Below are 23,270 nucleotides of genomic sequence, written 5' to 3'. Positions count from 1 at the left end.
CCGAGAAGTAGGAGACAAAGATGGAGGGAGGAGGGGCAGGACGAAGGCAGGAGGAAAAAGAAACAACCCGTAAATTTGGCATTCATTAATATGCAAGGGGGTAGAAGTAGAATTAAATGGCATGAAATTCAGGAGCAGCTGCAAACTGGAAATTTTGTAGTGTATGGTGTAGCAGAAACCCACCTTAGAGACAGTGAAGAACCTCCACACATTGAAGGATACTCATGGCAGGGGTGCAATAGAAAAGGGAAGGACCGAAAAGGAGGTGGCCTGGGGGAGCTAATCAAAGGCCAAGATTGGAAAAGGATAACAGAAAGCTGCAGAGAACATATATGGCTCCAGGGTAGAGTGGGAAACCTAGATACAGTACTAGGGTTTGTTTACCTAAAAACAGGAAATGACTCGAATGAGGAAAATTCAGAACATTTCAGATGTTTAGCTAAAGGCATAGAGGAATTTGGCCAGAATAAGGAAGTGATAATCTTAGGGGATATGAATGCACATATGGAATTTTTTGATGGAGCTACCGATACGACAGGCAAAATGTTAGCAACATTTTGTGAAACCCAGGATCTCACAATAGTTAATTCAGAGATAAAGTGTGAGGGAAAAATAACATGGGAAAGAAATAACTCTCATTCCACAATCGACTATTGTCTGATGTCCCACAAGCTGTATGACAGGTTAGTAGGTATGGAAATTGATGAAGAAGGGACGAAGAGTTTAGGAAGCGATCACGAAAGAATTAAACTCCAATTTGGCGGGACAGCGGCCGCAACAAAAATGCAGGTATGTGAAAGCAACCAGAAACTCAATGATATGCAGTTGGAAAAAGGGTCAAAGCGCATTGAGGACATAGTAAACCAACAACCAAATAGAGAATGGACATACGATGACCTAGTAGAAGTATTTAAAAGAGAGCTAAAAAAGGGCAAGATTAGAAGAGGAAAGAGAAAATATAAACCAAAAAGCTGGTGGGATGCTGAAGTTAAAGCAGCCATAACGAGGCGTCAAGAGGCATCCAGAGAGCACAGATTAGCAAAGAAGAGGGGAGCCACACCAAGGGAAGTAGAATCCAAATGGGAGGAGTACCTTGAGAGAAAAAGGGAGGCGTCAACTTTAATCCAAATCAAAATAGGAAAAGCTGGAGTCCAGTGGATGATGGACATAAGTAAAAAAGATAAAAATGCTGCAAAGAGGTTTTGGAACCACATAAGGCTACAAGCAAAAAAGACGGAAGGGGTCCAACACTCACTGACCACACAGGAAGGAAAAAGAGTGGAGGGAGAGGAAGCACAGGAATGTGTTAGGCGCACAATAGAAACAGCCTTTGCCAGTCTGGAAGTGAATGCCGCAGAAGAAATGGAGAATAATGAGGACCACAGGGACGAGGAGCAAGAATGCAAGGAGATGACAGCAAGAGAATGGGAAAGAATAGAACGGAAGGTCCCCTTGGGAACAGCGACAGGACCAGATAGCATACCCATGGGATTGATTATCAGATTAGGACAAAAAAGCAGAGTAAAATTACGACAGTTGATTGAACAAACAATAAAGGGCGGTCAAGTACCAAAAGATTGGAAATTAAGCAGGATGAGACTAATATATAAAGGCAAGGGAAGCAGAGATAACATAAAGTCCTATCGGCCAATCACAGTTACATCAGTTATATACAGGGTAGCAATGCAGTTAGTAAAAGTAATGATGGAGGAATGGGCAGAAGGAGGGAATATCCTCGGAGAACTACAAAATGGTTTCCGCAAGGGCAGAAGACTAGAGGATAATTTATTTGTGGTTACCCAGTGTATAGAAACAGCAGCTGCAAGTCAGAGACCATTATGGATAGCGTTTTTAGATATTAAAGGGGCATATGACAATGTAGATCAGAAAAAACTGTGGGACCAGTTGAAGGAATATGGCCTGAATAAAAACCTGGTTCAGTTCATACAAGAAGTGTATGCAGATAATGAGGCAGTGATAGTATGGGAGACGGAAACAACAAAACCACCAAAAATAAAAAGGGGGCTGAGGCAAGGGTGCCCACTGTCACCGCTGCTTTTCATGATATACATGAGCCAAATGGAAAGGCGCCTGGAGGAAAGTAATATGGGATTCGATGCAAGCTATATGCAGGGAGGACAGAAAGTAACACAAGTTCTACCAGGATTGATGTACGCGGATGACATTGTACTGCTGGCAGATAAGAGGGATGGGTTGCAGGAGCTGCTTAAGATCTGTGGAGAAGAGGGCGAAAAGCTGGGACTGCAATTTAGCAGCGAAAAATCAGGAATAATGGTATTTAATGATGAAAGGGGGGACGTGCTGGAAATACAAGGCACCAAGGTTGAACATGTGGAGAGCTATAAATACCTGGGCATATGGATCAATGAAGGAAAAAATTACCTAGAAAAGCATGAAAGAATTACGATAGACAAAGGGAAAAGGAGTTCGGATATTATGAAACACAGAGCCCTCTGGAATTATAACAGGTATGAGGTTGTTAGAGGGGTATGGAAGGGTGTTATATGGTACCAGGATCACTTTTGGAAATGCAGTCCTGTGCATGAAATCAGAAGTACAGTCAGGCCTTGAAATCAGACAGAGGAAGGTAGGTAGATTGGCATTGGGAGCACATGGCAACACACCTAATGAAGGAGTCCAGGGAGATATGGGCTGGGCATCATTTGAGGTTAGAGAGGCAATTAGCAAACTAAAATATGATCAGAGACTAACCGAAATGGAGGAATCAAGGTGGGCACGAAAAATGTACAGGCACCTATACATGAAAAGCCTGAATACGAAATGGACTAACTTAAGTACCTAGAGTTTGGAGATACACCGCAGCAAAACAGCAGCATTGAAAAGCAGGTAAAGGAGGCAGAAAGGAAAATGTGGGAGGAAAAAATGCAAGGAAAATCAGCATTGGGTATGTGTAGAACTCGAAAACAGGATATAAAGAAAGGAAGTTTATTCGACAACTCACGATCGGAGCTCATTGCTGTTTGAGGCTAGGACAGGGGCCCTCAGAACAAAAACGTACAGGAAAAAATTTCAGGAAGTAGATATATTATGCGCGGCGTGCGGAACTGAGGAGGAAACAACGGAACATGTTGTTCTAAGGTGCCAAAAACTTCGTCCTGCCCTTCCCGCGGAAAAAGCGGCAGATCTGGAGAGAGCGCTGGGATTTGCTGGGGAAGATGGACGAATGGATGAGGAACGCGTTCTGATAACAAAGGGAGGTTAGAGGATTGGTGGAAAAGGTCAAGAGAATAAAGAGAGGAAAAAAAGGGAGGGGGCAGATACGGGCGAATTAGAAGCTAAAAATGGGGAAGAGATAAATATATTTCTTTTAATTTTTTGGCTAGGCGGCGCAAGCTGCCGTCCGATACAAAGGGCAGAGCCACTATCATCCAACCATCCAATCCAATCCATCCGGAACGCAGCACTAGCAGACCGTGTTAACCTTGAAGAAGTTTCGATGTGATCACTGCTCATTCACTTTTTTTTTTGTTCCTATTGTTGTACAGGCTTGGGTAAAATTCGGATTAAAATGGACAAAAGTAGCTACCATGCCGCAATGTAAGTCATACTTGTCGAACGTTTGCTGAACGACAGTGTTTTTTTATATCCGTTCACGTGTGTATTACTTTGACGACATGCCGCTTCAGATCTACTTTCTGTGTTCTTTCATTTCGGGGCTGCACTCACCACGAAACCTGCGAGCGACAGCGCGAAACCAAGCAAAAGCCACCCGCCGCCGCTGAAGCAGACGCAGAGCGAACAGTGAGCAGGTCGCGCCCCTTGCGGCGGCGGAGAGCGTAACTCAAGGAGAAACGTTCCCCGTACGAAAGAGCGCGCGTTCTCCCTCGAGACCGGCCGTGGTTCTAGTAACGTTGCTATGTGCAGGCTGTCTGTACACTACCGCCACCGCCGCTTCCACTTCACAACGTTCGGGCCGCTCCGCTGCCGAGCTGCCGCCAGCCGCCAGCTTCTCGTCCCTGGGGGTGTAGCCCGTCCTATGACGGCCATGCGACGACAGGTCCCGTGCAGAATGCCGAGCAAGCGTGTTTCTGCGATCCTTCGTCGAGCAGCTGCCGCCGTTCACTCCGCAGAGCAGTCGGCCGCACGTCCAGGCCGGTGAGTGCATCAGCTGTGCGGGTAAAGGGGCCGAGCAATGCCCTCACGACACGGACGATTGCGGCCGGGTTGAACGGTCGCTTGCAATACTGCAGTTACCTCCTGGCAGGCAGATCACATACGTTTCGCTGTTCCCTGAATCTGTAATATGCGCGCCTGGTGATGTGCCAAGTATGTTCCCCCTCCGCTGCAACTGAAGAATTGTTGTTGCTCCGTGTTGGTGAAAGTCGCCCTGTAGCGAAACCAGTTAGTGCACAACGTGTGGTTGCGCCCTTTAATTGATTTGAACTTCACCGGACCTTGAAGGCCGCCGCATACCATGCAGGCAGCGCCCGTGCTGTCGCCGGCATGCCACAATGTTCGCAAATTCCTACATACATTGTGGTGCGCAGGTTAGCCAGCTCTCTTCTCTGCATTGCTGGAATGCATCATGACCGCTTCTGCGCACGCCGTGCGTGCAGCGCATATATTTTGGGCCAGTGGTCATTTGCAAGGTGTATGGCATGCTTGATAAAACGAGATAGTACGACTGGCTTATTTTCAGCTTTTAAACCATATCCTGACGTATGTAATAAACTGCGTATATACCGCGATGTCAAACGTCAATGCGTATGTGCGCGTCATGGCGTTGACAGATGGTTTGAAAATTTGTACGGAGGTGACGCGCGTACCTCCCTATTCGATGTCCTTCATGTTCTGCGCAGCATTTGAGAAATCGCTGTTGTGAAACTTTTTATATGTATACCGCTCCCAGGAATTCCTTGTGCGTCAGCTGTCTGAGGAGCGTGTCGCATTTCTTGCGGAGACGAACCTGTGCACTGCCAGGGAAAAAGAAAGCCCATGAGGTGCCTTCGCAAAGCGAAAGTAGCCCGCGCTCCTGCTTGGATGGAAGATGAAAACAAAAAGGGCCGATATGCCACATACTGCCTACATCCGCGGCTGCATTTGGCGGTGAGCCAAGTGCTGCAAATGCCAGACCACTCTCACGGGCGCTGATGTGATGTGGCCCTTTCGTAACCGACGCTGTTGCCGAGGGAGGCTTCAACTCTCGGACGTGCAGGATCGAAGGCTTGCGAAGCGTAAACAGGATTCTAGGAAACCGCCCCTCGGGGCTTCTCCAGGTACTACGACGGTCTCAAAGGCGAGGGCCGTTGTGGCGATGTTGTGGTTTCTGGAGGGGATACACCATCGTTTCTGTAACCCGCTCTCTGGCCCCAGCCCACGTGACCCGAACAAATCCTATGGCTTCTCACTTCCAAAGGACTTAATTTTATTCGCCTTCTTTGTAAACACGGCAGCGACGGCATCTTCGGGGAAGTCGGCGAGGATTCATTGCGGGTTTTCCCGTTTCTTTTCTCCGGGACGTATACGTGCGTCTATGATTCGGAATTGAATGGAAATTGCGAATACTTTGTACAGGGCTGATACAAGGAAATATAAGAGGCGACTTGGGCGCATTGCCTAGGGCTGTATGTGAAAATACAAAATTGACTTCTGCATTCACGATGTACTAGTTAGACTCCAAGACCTAGAGGGGGTAAAATTTGTCTGGCTAGTTGGTTCATAGTTCAATGCAATAAAAAGCTGCGCTAATAAGACACGGACGAAGGAAAGGCGTTTGTGTGCGTCCTGCCTTTCCTTCGTCCGTGTCTTATTAGCGCAGCTTTTTATTGCATTGAACCTAGAGGGGCTAGCGCGTGCGCAAGACAATATAAAAGAAAAACAGGTACCGTGAATCATCCAACATCTAAGGACCGCAGTAAACCTGTACAAGAAGGCGTCGAGGGAACACTGCTTGTCCCCTGTATGCTTCAGTGACATGATTGGGCAAATAAATAACTTTTTGCGTTGCTAGGAGCTCGAACAGAGATATGAAGCTCACACATGAGTGTGAGGACCCAAATTAGCAAATCTGCTTAACTTTTGCATAGGTCACCATAATTTAGTATTGCCGTTTTAGAGCCATTCTTGTTATTTTTTTTTTCTTTTTATGGTGCTCTGTGACAAATTTTAGCTACATTGGTGAATTCAACGTGTCTTGTTGGTACCACTGTATTTCCTCACTTTTTATCCATTGTGTTGAAAAGGGTCTTTTGGTTAATAGGGAGCTCTTTTTTTTCTCAGCAACTGGGAAGCATTTTGAACACAGCCACCATTTGTTTACGCTTCATTACTGCACAAAGCATACCTGAGAGAGGGACTGTAGTGCTGTTAGCAAGAAAATTGTGTGGCAAAATTGGTTTCCCACATGCACCCTTGCATGAATGCTAGCTAGCATAAGGTGAAAAGTTGGGCTAGTTGATAGTAGAGGTAGCGCAGAAGAGGCATGACAGGACATCTGTGCTATTTTCGCAACTAACAATTTGTAAGGACATGCACCATATACCCAACTTGTGAAAAAGAATAAAAAGGGAGGGGAAATTAAAGATAACAAAAATGGCGCTTTTAATTGCGAAAATAGCCCTCATGTTCTCTTGCTTCCTTTGTTTGTGCTACCTTCACTATAAATGGTTCAAATATATGTTTGGCACACCTGTCTCCTTTGTCATTTACTGTGGCCAGAGAACAGCTGTCCTGAATTCCAGCAGAAATGCAACTAGTGTGGTAGTGCACTCGTGATGACTCATGTGCTGACTTTCAAGTATTCGTCTACCCAGAGGTATGTCGGATTGAGTGGAAGTGACAGATCCCGAAACTGAGTTAGGTGGTGTTTCAAATGGGCCCTTATGCAAAGTAAAGGGCAGTTTTGAGCTAAAAACCAACTGAGCAGGCAGAGACAACTAATAACCTCTCATGTGCCCATAACGAATTTTGGAATAAAACTGAGGGCATTTTTTCATAATGTGATCGTCTCTTTTAGCACCTGTATCTAACTGGTCAAGAGTGAAACCAGCAGAAGGATGCAGAACTCGGTTGTTAGATCAGTGTTGTACCTCTCTGTGTCTGCGTCCTTCTGCTAATACTCTACTGTTCTAATAGATTTACTGTCTTGAGAGCCTCCACTGTTTTGTGAATATTTTAGTCCAGTGGCCTGGTTTGGCATTTTTGCCTAACAGCTGCGTCTTTAGCGAACATTCAGGCAAAAAAATTAAGCCAGGTCACTGCTTATGGGAAAAATGTCCATGGGAAAAATGTGGAACGCATTCTGAATTGATGAGTTTCTTTCTATTTTTATTTTTTCCCCCAGGTAATGGCTCAGGATGTATGTCTATGTTAGCTTGAGCCGTGAAATGTCCCAGCATTTTCCTGGAGATGATGGTGAAAAATGCTGGAGTAACTTTGAGGCGATTTCGTTTTTTTTTTTTTTTTTTTTGAGAGAGGGAGCAGTCTGGCTGTTGCAGGCAGGCTTAGTCTGTGGCTCCCATGACAGCATTGTGCTGTAGCCTGGCGTGCATGGCAGTTTTCAAGGTTTGCAGTAATTCACAAGGTATTCACAAGACCTGGATGGTGATATCAATAAAATTGTGTCATGAATGGCTGTGCGCCAGGCCTAGTGTGAGGGGAGGGTGGCATAGGTGTTTCAAGGGAGGCTCCTCACTGCCACCCTGGCATGCACTTGCTAGCTCAAGGGCTGACAATGATGCTTTTTTCATTTATACTCTCGTCCTGTCAATAGTGTGTCTGGCAGTGCTTGGATGTTGCGTCGAGTTGCTGCTGAATTTAAATTCTCTAGCGAATTGCAGTACACAGAAGGCAGGCAGCCCACTGCTTTGTAAAGAGAGTTGCAATGTTTGTAAAACTATGCAACACTCGGGGCGTTGTTTTAGGCAGGTCGGTTGGCATTCTCGGGGTTTGAATTTGTTGATTATGGTAGGAGTGTTTTGGGGAAGTGGGCACAGATACCAAAAGCATTCCTTGTCATTTAATATGTGACATGGGCAGGATTCAAGGATGGTGCTGTAGCTTTTTGTTTCCTCTGGTGAAGTTTTGATTTCATGACATGCAGAAATGCCCTCATTTGTCAGGAATTGCATTTCTCTGAGTGGTCAAGAAATAAACAAGCCATGCTGGATTTGGGGTTTCATCTCGCTTGATGAGTGCACCTTGATATATTTGGAACAGTGTTCGCATTACATTCTTCTCTGTGATTTGATTGGATTCTTAGGGTTGATGCCAATTATCTGCTACCCTGCAATTCTAAAACTTTGCCAGCTGAGATAAGGAGCACATAAAAAGCACACTTGTTTATTTATTTATTCGATACTGCCAGCCTTGGTAGGCCCAGGCAGGAGGGGCAATGCAATGCAGTACAAAACAAGGTAACAGTCAGCACACAACTTAAAAGATAAACAAACCAAAGATAATGTGGGCATGATTCGAACACACAGACACAAAAATAAACAAATTGAACACAGTTTATCGCCAGAACTGAACATACAACATTGAAAAGTATTTATAAATAACTGGCAATGCTCTCAGTGGTTAACAATGCACTCAAAGGAAGCTGGTTTCATTCCGGTATTGTACGTGGAAAATAAGAATATTTAAACAAGTTGTTAAAACAGATGCTTGGGCAAGTTGGTAACTCATTTTGACCGGAACAGCGCGCACTAAGACACAGACAAGAAGAGAGACACGACACACACGAGCGCTCGTGTGTGTCGTGTCTCTCTTCTTGTCTGTGTCTTAGTGCGCGCTGTTCCGGTCTAAACAAGTTGGTTTTGGCAAAATAAGGTGATAAGGACTGGGCATATCAATGTCTCGATCGCGCCACTACTGGTTTTATGTAAAGGTTCGGGCTCATTGATAACTTATTTTCAACAAAAACAATGTTTAATCGCAAAAGCTTTTTTAGAGTTTCTAGTGTTTGTATGCCATTATCCTCATTCATAAGAAAGGGAACTCTAAGGACCTTAAAAATTACAGACCAATCAGCTTACTGTCTGTAACGTGTAAGGTATTTACTAAGGTAATCGCTAATAGAATCAGGGCAACCTTAGACTGCAATCAAGCTAAGGATCAAGCAGGTTTTCGGAAACGGTACTCTACTATCGTTCATATCCATACCATCAATCAGGTGACAGAAAAATGCTCGGAATATAACTAGCCCTTATACATAGCATTCGTTGATTACGAAAAAGCATTTGACTCAGGTGAAACCTCGGCGGTGATGCAGGCATTGCGAAATCAGGGGGTAGACGAGCCGTACGTGAAAGTGCTGGAAGACATATATAGTAGCTGCACAGCAACCATAGTTCTGCATAAAGTAACAAAATAAAGTAACAAATAAAGAAAGTAACAAAATTCCCATAAAGAAAGGTGTTAGGCAAGGAGACGCAATCTCCCCAGTACTATTCACAGCTTGTTTAGAGGAAGTATTCAGAGACTTAGAATGGGAGCAGTTAGGGATAAGGGTAGATGGAGCATACCTCAGTAATCTGCGATTTGCTGATGACATTGCCTTGCTAAGCAACTTGGGGGATGAACTGCAAATAATGAATAATGACCTGGACAGGACAGTAGAAAGGTATGCTTGAAAATCAATATGCAGAAGACTAAGGTAATGGTCAACAGCCTTAGGAAGGAACAGCAGTTTACATTAGGTAGCGAAATACTTGAAGTAGTAGGCGAATGTCTACTTAGGACCGGTAGTAACCGCAGATCCGGACCATGAAAAGGAAATAACAAGAAGCATAAGATTGGGATGGAGCGCATTTGGCAAGCACTCTCAGATTATGACTAGCAGCTGTGCACAACTTAATTGAGTTACAGTTGATTAACCTTTCCTAAAGCCATGCTGAATTGGATTTAGAAAACCTTTGTTATTTAGAAATTCAGTAACGTAATTAGCAATGATGTGTTCTGACATTTTACAGCAAGATGATAGCAATGAAATGGGGCGATAATTCTGGAGGAGGGTGGAGTTGCCTTTATTGAGCACAGGGACTATACGAGCCATTCGCCAGTCATCAGGAAGGTTGGCCGAAGAAATGGATGCTCGGAAAATAACGACTCAAAAATTTCATAACATTTTAGTGTAACGGTGTAGGAATATATTGGGGATGTTATCTGGCCCTGGAGGCAATCGCAGCTTTAAGTTCAGAAGCATTGCACAAACACCAGGTAAAGACACCAAGTCACATTCACCACCGTTTTGTTGTTGGAGGACAGCATTGCTTTGCGCATGTCTGACTGGAATGGAAAGAACACTGGAAATAATCATTAAAATGATTTGCAATAACTTGCTTATCATAAATGATAGTACCACCATGCAGTATTTGATCTACTGGCTTTCTCTTTTTGGATAAATGGCTCCAAAATTTATCAGGCTTATTCCTTATAAAGTTAGGCAAAGTAACCTAATAATAGTGCCACTTGGCACTGTTCACAGCTTGAGCAAGTGCGGTCCGTGTACGGTCAATGATGTGCTGGCAGGCGCCACTTCGTTTCAAACGCTTCAGTTTCCTTTTTGTTTGTAAAATACATTGGTGTAATCCAAGGTGTTGGTTTTTTACGCTTCCTGATTTTGTTTCCTTCCTTGTACAGAAAGCCAACAGATAAGCAACAATACCTAAAGTTTACAAGTCATCATCCCAGACATTGTAAGCAAGGAATATTTATAGGACTGGCGACACGGCTTAGAAGGATATGTAGCGATGATAATGACTACCTAAACGAACGACATTCATTGAAAGCAACGCTAATCCAGAGGAACTATAATATGGCCCTGGAAAAAGCAAGCACTTTAAACCGCAACAATGTGCTCACGAAACGACCAAAGGCCAACACTGAACGTCAGCCTTCTTTTGTAACTAAATACTCCAATGCCCTTTCAAACATAAACAATATCCTTCGAAAATATCATTCCATGCTAACGTGTAATGAACGCCTGAAGAAAATATTTCCAGAGGCACCAAGGGTAACATACAAACGTAACTCAAACCTAAGAGATATTCTAGTACATTGTAAACTCAACAACAAGCATCCAACGCAATCATATCCTTGCTCTCGACCTAGATAGAAGACGTGGAGCCATATACAAAAAGACACCACGGTTAAAAGTAATGAAAGTGATTTCACTTTTCACATAAAATCGGGCTTTAACTGCACATCTTCAAAAGTTCTCTGCCTTCTAGAATGCTCCTTCTGTCATAAACAGTACATCGGAGAGACAAGGCAACCAATGAACATAAAGCGGTAACCGCATGAGGCGACAACCCCTAGCGATCCATCGCGCGCCGCCGCCATCAACGCCTGTCGTCGCTGGTGCATACCGCACGGAGCGACGGGGCTGGCTCAGCCACAGAGAGGCGCGTTCTCAGCGTTGCTCTGTTACCGCCGCCTCGTGATTCGGTCAAGGGAAATGCAATCACGCTATATCCTATTTCTAACACTAAACAGCATAAAGTATGATAAAACATTGATGAAATTTCTTGTAACGCATCGTATTTTAAATGGTCACAGTGCAGCGGTGCGTATACACTGCGATGCCGACTTGCATTGCAAGCAACGACTTTCTCCTGCTCCTTTCGGAAATTAACAATATCTAGCCACGCTAACATTTTTTTTTCTTTTATTACCTTTCCAAGCTTTTACTGAATTATCTCGATGTACTCATATATACACGGATCAGACGAAGTGAGCGCATAGTTCTTCACCCAAACCGGACTAGGAAAACAAACTTTGCACGCAATAATAATAAAAAGAAAAAAGCCAGAACGGAAGTTGAGCACCCTAAAGCCCTCTGCGATTGGCTGCCTCGCGAGCTGCTCGCGGGCGACACGCGAAGTTTTCTAAAAACCCAGAAACCGAGCGACAGCGACGAGCGGCAATGCTTTGGCGGCCCTCAGCCCGTCGCGCGGTATGTCGCCGCGAATTGTCCCCTCATGCGGTTAGCGCTTAAGGCTTAATGGACACAGGCAAAACCTCCCTAAAACATTTTCCCAGCATTTCAATCAGAAAGACCATAAGTTCGAAGGAATTAAATTATATATTCTCCAGTCAGGTTTTAAATCTGCAAGGGACAGAAAATATAGAGAGGCATATCTAATTCATATATTTAGAAAATTGGAACCAGCAGGAATAGATATATCTAAGGGAACGTTAGAATCCCTTAAGTATATTCCCTCTGCATCATAACTATTCGGGTAAAACAATACCACATGGCGTTAATGGTACAGATTATTCACAATACATGTGCACTTTATTCCCCTCCGCAATAGCATAAGCTGCATATGTTTCTCCAAACACATTTCCTCCTTATCACTTGTTACTTGAGTTTGTCCTCAAACTTTTTTTTTGCTTTGCCCAAACGAAGACAAGTCCACTTGTCGAAACGTTGGCTTGGCCTGCAAACTGAGATGTACCCTATTTACCCTAGTTCAGTGCTCCTTCATACCGTGTAAACCATCTTCTTCCTCTCGTTCTGCCTGGATCCACAAAATAGCTGAAAATAGTCGGACTAAATATGTGCTTGTTTTTATTCCTAGTCAGTTAATTGTTTTTCTGGTTAGTTTAGACGTTTTATAAAATTTCTAAATATCTACCCAAGAAACAAAATTTTGTCTAATTGTAGGCCTTTATCTCATAAAAGGTCTATGGCAGAGCAGCAATAATTTCATATTACAATAATTGTACACCCGCAAGCAATATCAAATTTATTCATGGACGCGTATTTGAGCAGCACAATAAGGACTGCTGGAATCATTTTGTTAGTGGTAAAAAACACACGGACGCAAAGAACACGATACACAAGGGACACCTTTCTTCTTTGTGTCCGTGTGTTTTTTTACTGCTAACAAAATGATTCCAGCAAGCCATTACCAACTAGCCTAACTTGAAGGTTTAACACATTAAGGAATCCGCCGGAGCAGAAAAGGAAAATTGTAAGGGCCTCTGTAGCTACACTGATGTTGCCGTTCGTGAGAAGTTTTGGCATCGCAGTACCACTTTACGAAGTAAAATGGGAATGTAGACAGTGTCCATTCTTCTGTCATTTTTTGCTCTGTATGCGAGCAGATACCACGGAAACCACAACACAAAACAGATGCGACTAGTGCGACGGCAGCAGACTCACTCAACCCTCCAACATGGCGTCTCATGATTTGCTGAAGGTCCAATAGATGGCAGCAATTTTGCATAAGGTTCATAGGTGGGGTAGGCTTGCTCATGGAAAGGGACAGCTCATTGATGTGCAGCTTTGCAGCAGAAGTGTCAAAGGCAAACAGAATAATTGAAACGTGAACACTAAGGCAGGAAAAATAAGGTTGTCTTGAAGAAGTAAAGTCAGTCTTGGCACTATTGGAGTGGAAATCAAGTGTTGATTCATTTTGTTTCATTTGAGGTTGGGTGTATAAGTATATAGCTATCACTTTTGGAAGCCCCCAAAACTGGGTGGGGAATGGTCAGATTCCGTGAAGACCAGTTTGGAGGCTATCCCGTGCGTGTGAAACTGGAATAAAAGCTTGATGAGAAGTTTTTGTCTGTATTTTTTACCACTCTGTCAAGTTGTTTTTGTTATAGCATTGAGGGTGGCAAAACCAACCAGTGCAGTCTGTTTTACACCTACTACATTTACTCTATAGACACCCTGTCGATGTCACCTTCCAGTGTAGCTCACAAGTTGCGCTTCGGTTATTATAGATCCGCTTTCATATAATGAAAACTGGTTTGAAGGAATGTGTAGCTCGGCTAGTTAATGTGAAAACAGACACAAGGCAACAGGACTGTGAGTCACTCACAACTGCTTTACTGGAAGGAATTATTTACCAAAGGATACAAGGTATTGCTCATCATTTTAACCATGCTGGTACTTGGGTTCTCTCGAAAAGTAAAGACACCAGAGTTAGGGAATTAATACTAGAGGCATTTATTATAGAGAAGAGCATGTGCATCAGTGATACTCCAGTTTCTCTGTATAAGGCCGGAAAGAAATTTTTCGCTTGTATGTTCTCGCATCAACTATGATTTATGAAGCTGTTTCTTGAGTGTACTAAGGCCATATATTTGTGTTTTTTACCTTCCAATAAAGAATAGGAAGCGAAAAAGGAAGGGAAAAGGTGCAAATTCAGTTTTGTTTTGTTTTCATCACATTAAATGCTCCCTCGAGGGTGTAGCATATTGTAGAATAAGGAGAGAGAACAATTCACATTCGAAATAGGGAGAAAAGGTACAGAAGGACCAGATTCTAAGTTGTGAGAGACACAATTTACCCCTTAGAAGTTTACAACTAATACTTGTGTAATTTGGGTCAGTGTGGAAATTCGAAGCTACAAGCCCTGATTTTTTGAAAAGCCCTGTAGTGTAGAATTTCAGTGCTTTGTTTCTGCATGAGACCAAGACCGAGCGCACTGGACGCGCAGGAATTTCGGGGCAGACGGGATGTTCGCTGCTGATGTGTTGTTGGAGTAAGGTGCAAATTTGTTTTGTCAGTATTGCTAAAAATGACCATGGCATTCTTTTGGCATTCTTTTAGCAAGCTGGGAGGCAGTTGTCGGTGTGAATTGGGTGACTGCTGCTGATCACCAGTACCAATGCACTTAGTTTCAGTTCTGTGTTTTGCGAAATTTCTTTGCTTCAAGAACTGATGTGGCATCCTTCCTCATTGGTACTAACAACTGTGCATTAGCTTAAAAGATAATTAGTGTTTTTGTTGATTGTTTGTATAAATACGAGAGTTTTGCTCCTAGGCTGAGAGCAAAACTGTCTTCCTTACCTTGAGAAGCAACACAGTAATTACTAGTAGAGAAACAAAAAGAGGTAGGGGTGGCAACACTGTGTACGTGTGAGGCAGATTCTTACTAGAACCGCTGTCCGCAGGCTGCTAGGTGGAAAGTGAACGGCAGTGGTTGGTGGGAACCTGCTGACGGTGCATCCCCTGTCACCATGGCAACTGATGATGGCAGCGCATCTGAGCCACTGCAGGGCCTGCCAGTGGTGGGCAGGAAAGGTGGTGCCCAAGACACCACTACCGCCACAGTGTGAGTTGGTCCAGGCTCAAAATTCTGTTAGTACAAACCTGTTTCTTTGTCACCCTGTTTGTGCTGAGAGAACAGTGCAGGTTTTTGATTTCAAGAGCACTGCAAATTGTTCACTTGACAGAGGCATATAACAGGTTGTGCACGAGTCTGCTTGCGAACTGGCGCAGATTTTCTAGTTTATACTTACCTGTTTTGGTTTTCTATGTTCGCTGCATTTCTGCTTACATCAAGCTACACAACCACATCACATTAGGGCACTTACATCAGGCTCCAGAGTGTTCCTCTGGAGCCTGATGCAAAGCCTGGTCTGCAGCCTGATGCAAAGCAGCATTTGCCTTGTGTATGGAGTTGCCACTCACCATCAAGTTTTCATGTCAGGCAGCTCAACTTTAGAATATACTGTTTTTTCATGGTATGGTTGTAGTAGGTAATGGTTTGAATACAGCTGCTATTTTGTCAACTGCTGAGGCATTGCTTTTTTTTTTTTAAGCAAAACAAAGACTTGTTCATTTATGTATTTTCCATACTTTCAAAGCCAGTAGGTGCAACAGAAAGAAGTTGTGAATTTAATAACATTATTTGCAGTACAAAACAAAGAATTAACTACAAGGCACTTTGACCGGTGACCTTTAAGTTGTGGTCTGTGGAGGCAGGAAGGTGGCTTCATTCAGTGGCTGTTCTTAGTAAAAAGGAGGAATGGTACAAGTTGATGTGTCGGGGGGGCACTTTGTTGATGGTGCATTCGAGATGAGATGTAACTAGTGAAAATATTTTCTTTTGAGGAAAGGATTGGAGTAATATATTTTAAACAAAAGGCAGAGGCTGCAGAATTAAATAATTTCTTGTTAGGGCAGGTTCCGTTTGGTTTCAGGCGTACATTGCCATCCTTGGTTTTATTGCATCAGGGATCTGGTTGAGCGGCATTCTTGGCTGTGTGGCATCTTGAGAAACTTTGCAAATAAATTGCGCTTAAAAGGAGATGGTTAACCAAAACCATAGGTCTCGGCATCATGGGGGCGTTCATTGTGTCGTGAGAAAGGGTGACGTTATACAAACATTATATGTTGTGAAGAGGAAGAAGTGCACGAGGAACATTCCAGTCAGTGGCATCGTGATCGCTGCGCGTGTTGGACCTGACTGTGTTCGCTGGCGCTGTGTTCGCCACTGATCTGCCCAGTCCTGCTGATCGAGTCCTGCTGACCTGCTCAATAAACCCCCATCTTACATATGGTGGAGGTGCTGGGTAAGATCCATCCTCTCGCCCTGGAACTCCGCAGCCGCACATTACCACCTCCTGCGATGCCTGAGGATGTTAACCACCAAGCCGTACAAGTTGGCTCGGCCATCATCTGTTCCGGCTCCCTCTGCCAGCGAGACCCCGCCATCTTCAGCGGCACTGACGACCATGACGTCGAGGACTGGCTCACATCCTATGAGCGAGTGAGCGCTTGCAACAAATGTGACGCGGAAACGAAGTTAAGCAATGTGATTTTCTATCTCACCGGCGTAGCAAATCTATGGTTTCGAAACCATGAAGCAGACATTCCATCATGGTCCGTGTTTAAAGCCAGCTTCTCTGAAGTTTTTGGTCGTCCGGCTATGAGGAAACTCCCCGCTGAACAGCGCTTGCGTGCGCGGTCTCAGCAGGTTGGCGAGAATTTCACGAGTTATATCGAGGACGTCGTCGACTTGTGCAAGCGCGTGAACACACAGATGTCAGATGCCGACACGAACAAGCACATTCTGCAAGGCATCGATGACGACGCCTATCCGCACCGTCGCGAGAGTGGTCACACTGTGTCAAAGTTATGATTAACTGCGCAAACAAAGGGCCATAACTTGTGCGAACATGATGCACTCTGAGTCGCTTGCTGGCCTGACAGATGCAGGCAAACATTCTGTACTCCTGCCACAAATTAAGAGCTTCATTCGGGAAGAAGTTGCTCGACAGCTCTTTCTTATGTCCTGCCATCAAGAGCCTCCCTCACACCTATCTCCCAATTTGCACCAAATTATTCAAGAACAGGTAGCTGAATCTCTTCCTCCAGCCCCTCAATCCACGAGTGTCGCAGCGCCATTGACATATGCGGCTGTTGCTGCACGACCACCACCTACATATGCTCCGCCGCCACCTGCCTACATTCAGCCGCCTCCTGGGCCTGCTCGAGAACCTGCGCAGTATATTCGACCGGCTCCAAGACCACACAATCCCTGGCGCACTACAGATAACCGGCCAATTTGTTACACTTGCGGGCTTGCTGGACATATTTCTCGTTATTGATGCAACCGTCTCCCAGTGTCGGCACCACCTACTCACGGTTCTGGGTACTGGTCTCCGACGCCTCAGTATTCCGTGCCTACTGAGTCTCCAGCCAGCCGTCACTTCTCCCCAGACCGCTCAGCAATGTCCGACCGCCATTCACCGTTGCCGCGACGCCGCTCTATCTCTCCATGCGACGTCGACAGAACGCTTCATGTGAGGAAAACTAGAGGCTGCAGTTCCTGAGGTGAGAACTGCGACCCCGTCGAACTTCCCAAGTCCTCATCTGTCGCCGGCAAACCTAATTGAAGTTTTCGTCGAGGGTGTTGCTGTCATGGCTCTAATAGACACTGGTGCTGCGATTTCGGTTATGGACGCAAAACTATGTAGCTCTTTAAAGAAAGTGAAGACGCCAATTGCGGGACTTCGCTGCGAACGACCAGCACTCAGCATATCAAGCCTTCAGCAGCGTGCACCGCTGAAGTAGTTATCCAGAATTGCCTTTATACGATTGAGTTCGTCGGGCTGCCAAGTTGCTCACACGCTGTTATTTTAGGCTGGGATTTCCTGTCGCGTCGCGCTGCTATTATCGATTGTGCTCGAGCTGAAGTGGAGTTCTCGACTGTGCCCGATGCCTTACCAGACGCTGATCCATCAAATTCCTGTGCTTAAGCCCTCGTCGCCGAAGGTATCGACCTTCCTTCCTGCACTTCTGTGCTTGTTCGTGTCGCTTGTGCCTCTGTTAACGATGACACCGTTCTCTTCACACCAGTCCATACTTTCCTACGCCGCAAGTGCCTTCTATTGCCCTACGCAGTGCTCGCTATTTCCGCCGGCCTTTCCATGTTATGGGTCTCTAACCCATTTAACTCCCCTACTGCGTTGCGCCATGGTGAATGCATCGGAAGTATCCAGCCAATCGCATCTCTTCCGATCTTTGAGGAACCTGACGATGCGCCGCACTCTGCCGTGACTGCGCTCAGCCCCCCTTCACCTGCGCCCGCTCCCCCCTCTACAGACTTGTTCCTCCGTTCCATCGATGCCGATCTTCCTCCAGAGCAGCGCACTCAGCTTTTGAACCTACTACATCACTTTCGCTCCTCCTTCGACTCTTATCAAAGTTCTTTAGGTCAAACTTCTACAGTCACTCATCGCATCGACACCGGTACCCACGCACCACTGCGACAGCGCCTCTATCGTGTGTCTGCAACCGAACGCCAGGCTATTGAAGAGCAAGTCGACCTAATGATCCAGAATGGCGTGATTCAGCCCTCAAGCAGCCCTTGGGCGTCACCTGTAGTCCTCGCAAAAAAGAAAGATGGTTTTATCCGCTTCTGTGTTGATTATCGCCGCCTTAATAAGATTACGCGAAAGGACGTCTACCCTCTCCCACGCATCGACGACGCTCTCGATTGTTTGCAAGGCGCCGAGCTCTTTTCTTCTCTAGATTTACGTTCCGGGTAATGGCAAGTTCCCTTCCAAGCGGCTGATCGCCCCAAAACTGCCTTTGTAACTCCCGATGGCTTGAAAGCACTGAAAAAGAGTGCTTAGCGATTATTTGGGCTCTTACTAAATTCTGCCCTTACCTCTATGGCCACCCTTTTGACGTAATGACGGACCACTATGCGCTTTGCTGGCTTTCCTCACTGAAAGACTCGTCCGACAGACTAGCAAGATGGGCTCTTCGCCTTCAGGAATATGATGTACACGTTGTTTACCACTCTGGCCGCAAGCATCACGACGCCGATGCACTTTCCCGCTGCCCCCTTACAGCTGAGGTCGCGAGCCTTTCCTCTTCCGACGATTCCCCACCATCGCTTCACATCAATGACATGCCGTCAACGCAGCGACAGGATCCTTGGATAAATTCTATCCTCGATTTTATCTCCAATCCTACAGCTGCTTCTCCATCGCGTGCTCTCCGCCACCATGCTTCCCATTTCGCCATTCATAATAACCTCCTCTACCGCCGCAACTTCTGCGCAGATGGCCGCAAGTGGTTGCTAGTTATTCCCCGGCAGCTACGTTCGCAAATCTGTGACTATTTCCACGCTGACCCACAATCCGATCATGCGGGCGTCTTCAAGACATACACTCGTCTCCGGCTGCGTTACTACTGGCGGGGCATGTACACCTTTGCACTCGAGTATGTTCGCTCATGCCTCACCTGTCAACGTTGCAAGACATCTCCTCAACGTTCTAATGGAGAGTTGCTGCCGTTACCCAGCCCATCACGCCCTTTCAACCGCGTCGGCATTGGTTTGTACGGGCCGCTTCCCTACACTGCGGCTGGCAACCGCTGGGCTATCATAGCTGTTGATCATCTGATGAGGTATGCAGAAACCGCCGCACTTCTATCTGCCACAGCGTCAGAAGTAGCTTCCTTCATTTTGCAGCGATTTGTTCTTCGCCATGGCGTACCTCGAGAGCTGCTCAGTGACAGAGTACACGTTTTCTTGAGTGATGTTGTGAAAGCCTTGCTCACCAATTGCAACATTATTCATAGAACCACCTCCGCCTATCATCCCCAGACTAATGGCCTCACTGAGCGTTTCGATTGTACCCTTGGCGACAGGCTCTCTATGTACGTCTCCTCCAACCACTCAAACTGGGACCTCGTCCTTCCGTATGTCACGCACGCTTACAATACCGCAATGCAGTCCTCTACTGGCTTCTCTCCTTTTTTTCTCCTCTACGGCCGTCACCCCTCTGCTAGAATCGACGCCATACTCCCGTATCAGCCAACATATCAAGAGTATACTTCTGCGTCTCAAGCAGCCCAACATGTGAAAGACTGTCGACAAATTGCCCGCGCATTCACGGCTAACACCCAGTACCGCCATAAATCCAGCCATGACAGCAAACACTCGACACCGGACTTCTCGTCTGGTGCTCTTGTGTGGCTGTGGATACCTTCCAATGCTCCTGGACTGTCTTCAAAATTTCTTGCTAAATACCATGGCCCATACCGAGTTCTGGAGCGCATCTCTTCGGTTAATTATGTGGTGGAACCTGCTACCCCGTCCCATGATCTATGCCGGCACGGACGCGAGATTGTTCATGTTCAGCGCCTCAAACCCTATTACGACCCTGCCGTCTTGCTCACGCCGTAAGTCGCCAGGATGTCTCCTCTTCGTCCCGTGGGTAATTGTGAAGAGGAAGAAGTGCACGAGGAACATTCCAGTCAGTGGCATCGTGATCGCTGCGAGTATTGGACCTGACTGTGTTGGTCTTCTGAGGCGTATAGTTCCAGCAGTAAATAGTTGAACTTCGAGTAAAACAACGCACACATTGCACGCAGGTCGGCGGCCTAGATGGCGGTGCATAATGTTTATATTTTTTAGAAGTGCTTTCACGAACGAACTTGATATTGCTTGGGAATTTAAATCAGACCCTTGCAACATGGTTGTGTATGCCGGAGACTCTGAGCCGTATAGTTCCTGCAGTAAATAGTCTAACTTCGAGTAAAACAACGCACACATTGCACGCAGGTCGGCGGCCTAGATGGCGGTGCATAATGTTTTTTTTTTAGAAGTGCTTTCACGAACGAACTTGATATTGCTTGGGAATTTAAATCAGACCCTTGCAACATGTGTTCGCCGCTGATCTGCCCAGTCCTGCTGATCGAGTCCTGCTGATCTGCTCAATAAACCCCCATCTTACAATGTAAAATGCATAGGTAGTAATGTGCAGTCGGTGTTTGAAATTAGTGGCCCTAAGTATAGTCACGAGGCTTCATGTGATGGAGTAGGTGGAACACCTGGAATGAAGGAAGACACTATCGCATCACGTTCTTTTAGGTCCGGTTAAGTGTCCACCAATTCGTTTTGTTTTTGTGCTGCCATTGAAAGTGCTAGCCATGAACAAGCTTTCACATGTGGATTAGAATGTCTTTGCCTTGCCATTGAGACTACCCATCATAACTGAGTTGCTTCTAGTGTTCTTGAGAAGCTGAAATTTCTTAGCTGCTGAGATATCAAAGCTGGATTTTCTATATTTGGATCATGCTGTATTTGCTCAGTTAAGGCGGTTTTAATTGCATGTGATTACATTATTGTTGCTTCAAAGACGAGCAAAATCTCTTTCGCATAATTGTGTCATGAAGTACGCATCCAGATTTTTTGTAGCCATTTTGCAATGCCATATTAGAAATGCAGCACAAATCTGCTGATAACGAATGTACTGCAGTTGAAATGATTTTCAACACTTGGGAAATGCAGAGGAAAGGTGACATTTTTGTTGGATCAAAACGCAGATCCACTTCTGTGTACCTGGACACTCTGCCAGCTGACCCCAATGGGCATTCACACAGCCTCTCTGTGTTGAGTAGCGGTGACCCAAAAGCGTCGACGCCCAAGTCTGGCGAGGTGTCTCCAACATGGGAGCAGCCCACTTCTGGCAAAGAGCTACTTGAAGCTGCTGTCACAGGTGCTCCAGACCACACATTGAGACCTGTGGAGGACAGTCATGGGTCGGTTTCCCCTCATAGCAATGGTGTCCTGCGCCAGGCCAGCAAAGTTTTCAATGCGACTGAAGTGACACGTGCAGCTGACCCCACCAGGGCAGGGACACCATGTGAGGCGTCTCTCCCTGGTGACTGTAGAGACGCAACCTGCGTGGCTTCTTCCGTGTGTGAGGGAGGCACAGTGCTACCTTCTGTTGATGCGGTGAATGTGAATAGTGCTGTGCCCAATGGGGACATTAGCGTGCGGTGCATCCGTGAGAGAGGTGGCACCAATGGGAGGATCCTCCCGGACTGCAGGCGGCGGAGTGCATCAGATGGCGCGGTCCTGGAGGATGGCTGGGCACGGCGGTGAGATGGATTCATCTTTGCTAGCTTTATGAGGAAAGAAGTTTACTGCACTACAACAGAGACTAAGTAAAGAATCGGTTGTAGCGCAGTAACAGGCTTTCACCGAAGCGTGGCCTACCAGGTTCAATTCCTGGTGCTGCCGGGTACCCACCGGCTTTTCAATGGGTTCAGGCATGGTGCTAGCGCACAAGGAGGACACACACAGCGGGTAGGCGGACAGGACAAACGCTAGACTTACAACTGAAGTTTATTCCGGAAAAGACACATTTATACTTTTTTGTTTCCTCTCTCTCTTTTTTTCCCCTCCTCCTCAACATGCTCCGCTGGTGCCGCCTTCAGTTGCAGTCGCGAGAGAAGTGATAAAAGCGACTTAAAAACGCCACGTTTACAGAATGCACTGCAAAGATTAAATTCGATAATTCTGAAATGCAAATGGGACGAAGAGCATGAGGAATATGTTACGAAAAGACCTTACAGAACCAAAATATAAACACAAAATAAAACCGTTGTGGCAAAAGAAATCTTCAAAAGGTGATGTGAAAGCTAAAACAGACATGTGTAAAGGCAAGCCGAGGTGACGTTAGATGAAACAGACAAAACAACTATAAAAAGATAAAAAGTACACCGTGATAACCAAGCAACAATAGAAACAGCAACAATTAGATGAGACAGACAAAACAACTATGAATTCATAAAAACTACACCGCGACAATCCGAGCAACAAAACGAGCAGGAGCTCCAACACAAGTAAAGAAGAATCAAAAAACCCTTGGCGCAACCCAATCTTGGCGCAACCCAAGTTGTCTTAGGGCAGAGGAAGGAGTGATGGGAGAAAACAGTTTTGCCCGCCAGATTGCCCGCCAAGGGCCACGACGTATCATCAGCTACTGGGGATGGAAAACCTTCATAATTGTTTATAGCCGGCATACCTTTCTAGATAATCTCATTCTTTATTACTAAGCGCGACAGAGGGCTTACTCACGCATTCATCTCCTACCAGTTTTATACAGAGGGCCTCAAGGATTTCCCTGTTCTCCCTGGTAATCATCTTCCCTATGGCTGCGGTCTCCTCCCATTTTGGAGTACAGTCTGGTTGGTGAAGGCACTTTTTGAAATGTTTGGCCAAGTGGCCATCCATCGC

At 45.7% G+C, this 23,270-nt stretch overlaps 1 protein-coding gene across 1 annotated transcript in view; it reads left to right on the top strand.

The window, feature by feature from the left end:
- The first annotated feature begins 3,863 nt into the window (after nucleotides 1–3,863).
- The window catches only part of LOC146175300 (guanine nucleotide exchange factor for Rab-3A-like), a 123,703-nt gene continuing 104,296 nt past the window's right edge, over nucleotides 3,864–23,270 (top strand). Inside the window, exons 1-3 of the mRNA XM_084584729.1 lie at nucleotides 3,864–4,137; nucleotides 14,896–15,056; nucleotides 21,572–22,129. Coding sequence (XP_084440855.1) covers nucleotides 14,962–15,056; nucleotides 21,572–22,129 — 653 coding nt within the window. The 5' untranslated portion in view covers nucleotides 3,864–4,137; nucleotides 14,896–14,961. The remainder of the gene's footprint in view (nucleotides 4,138–14,895; nucleotides 15,057–21,571; nucleotides 22,130–23,270) is intronic.

The sequence above is a fragment of the Amblyomma maculatum genome, chromosome 11 (assembly GCF_055883805.1).
Source record: "Amblyomma maculatum isolate TAMU_Amacu chromosome 11, ASM5588380v1, whole genome shotgun sequence".
NCBI classification, from domain to species: Eukaryota; Metazoa; Arthropoda; class Arachnida; order Ixodida; family Ixodidae; genus Amblyomma; species Amblyomma maculatum.
Note: the sequence above shows the minus strand (reverse complement) of the source record. Positions and strands in the feature narration are given on the sequence as shown.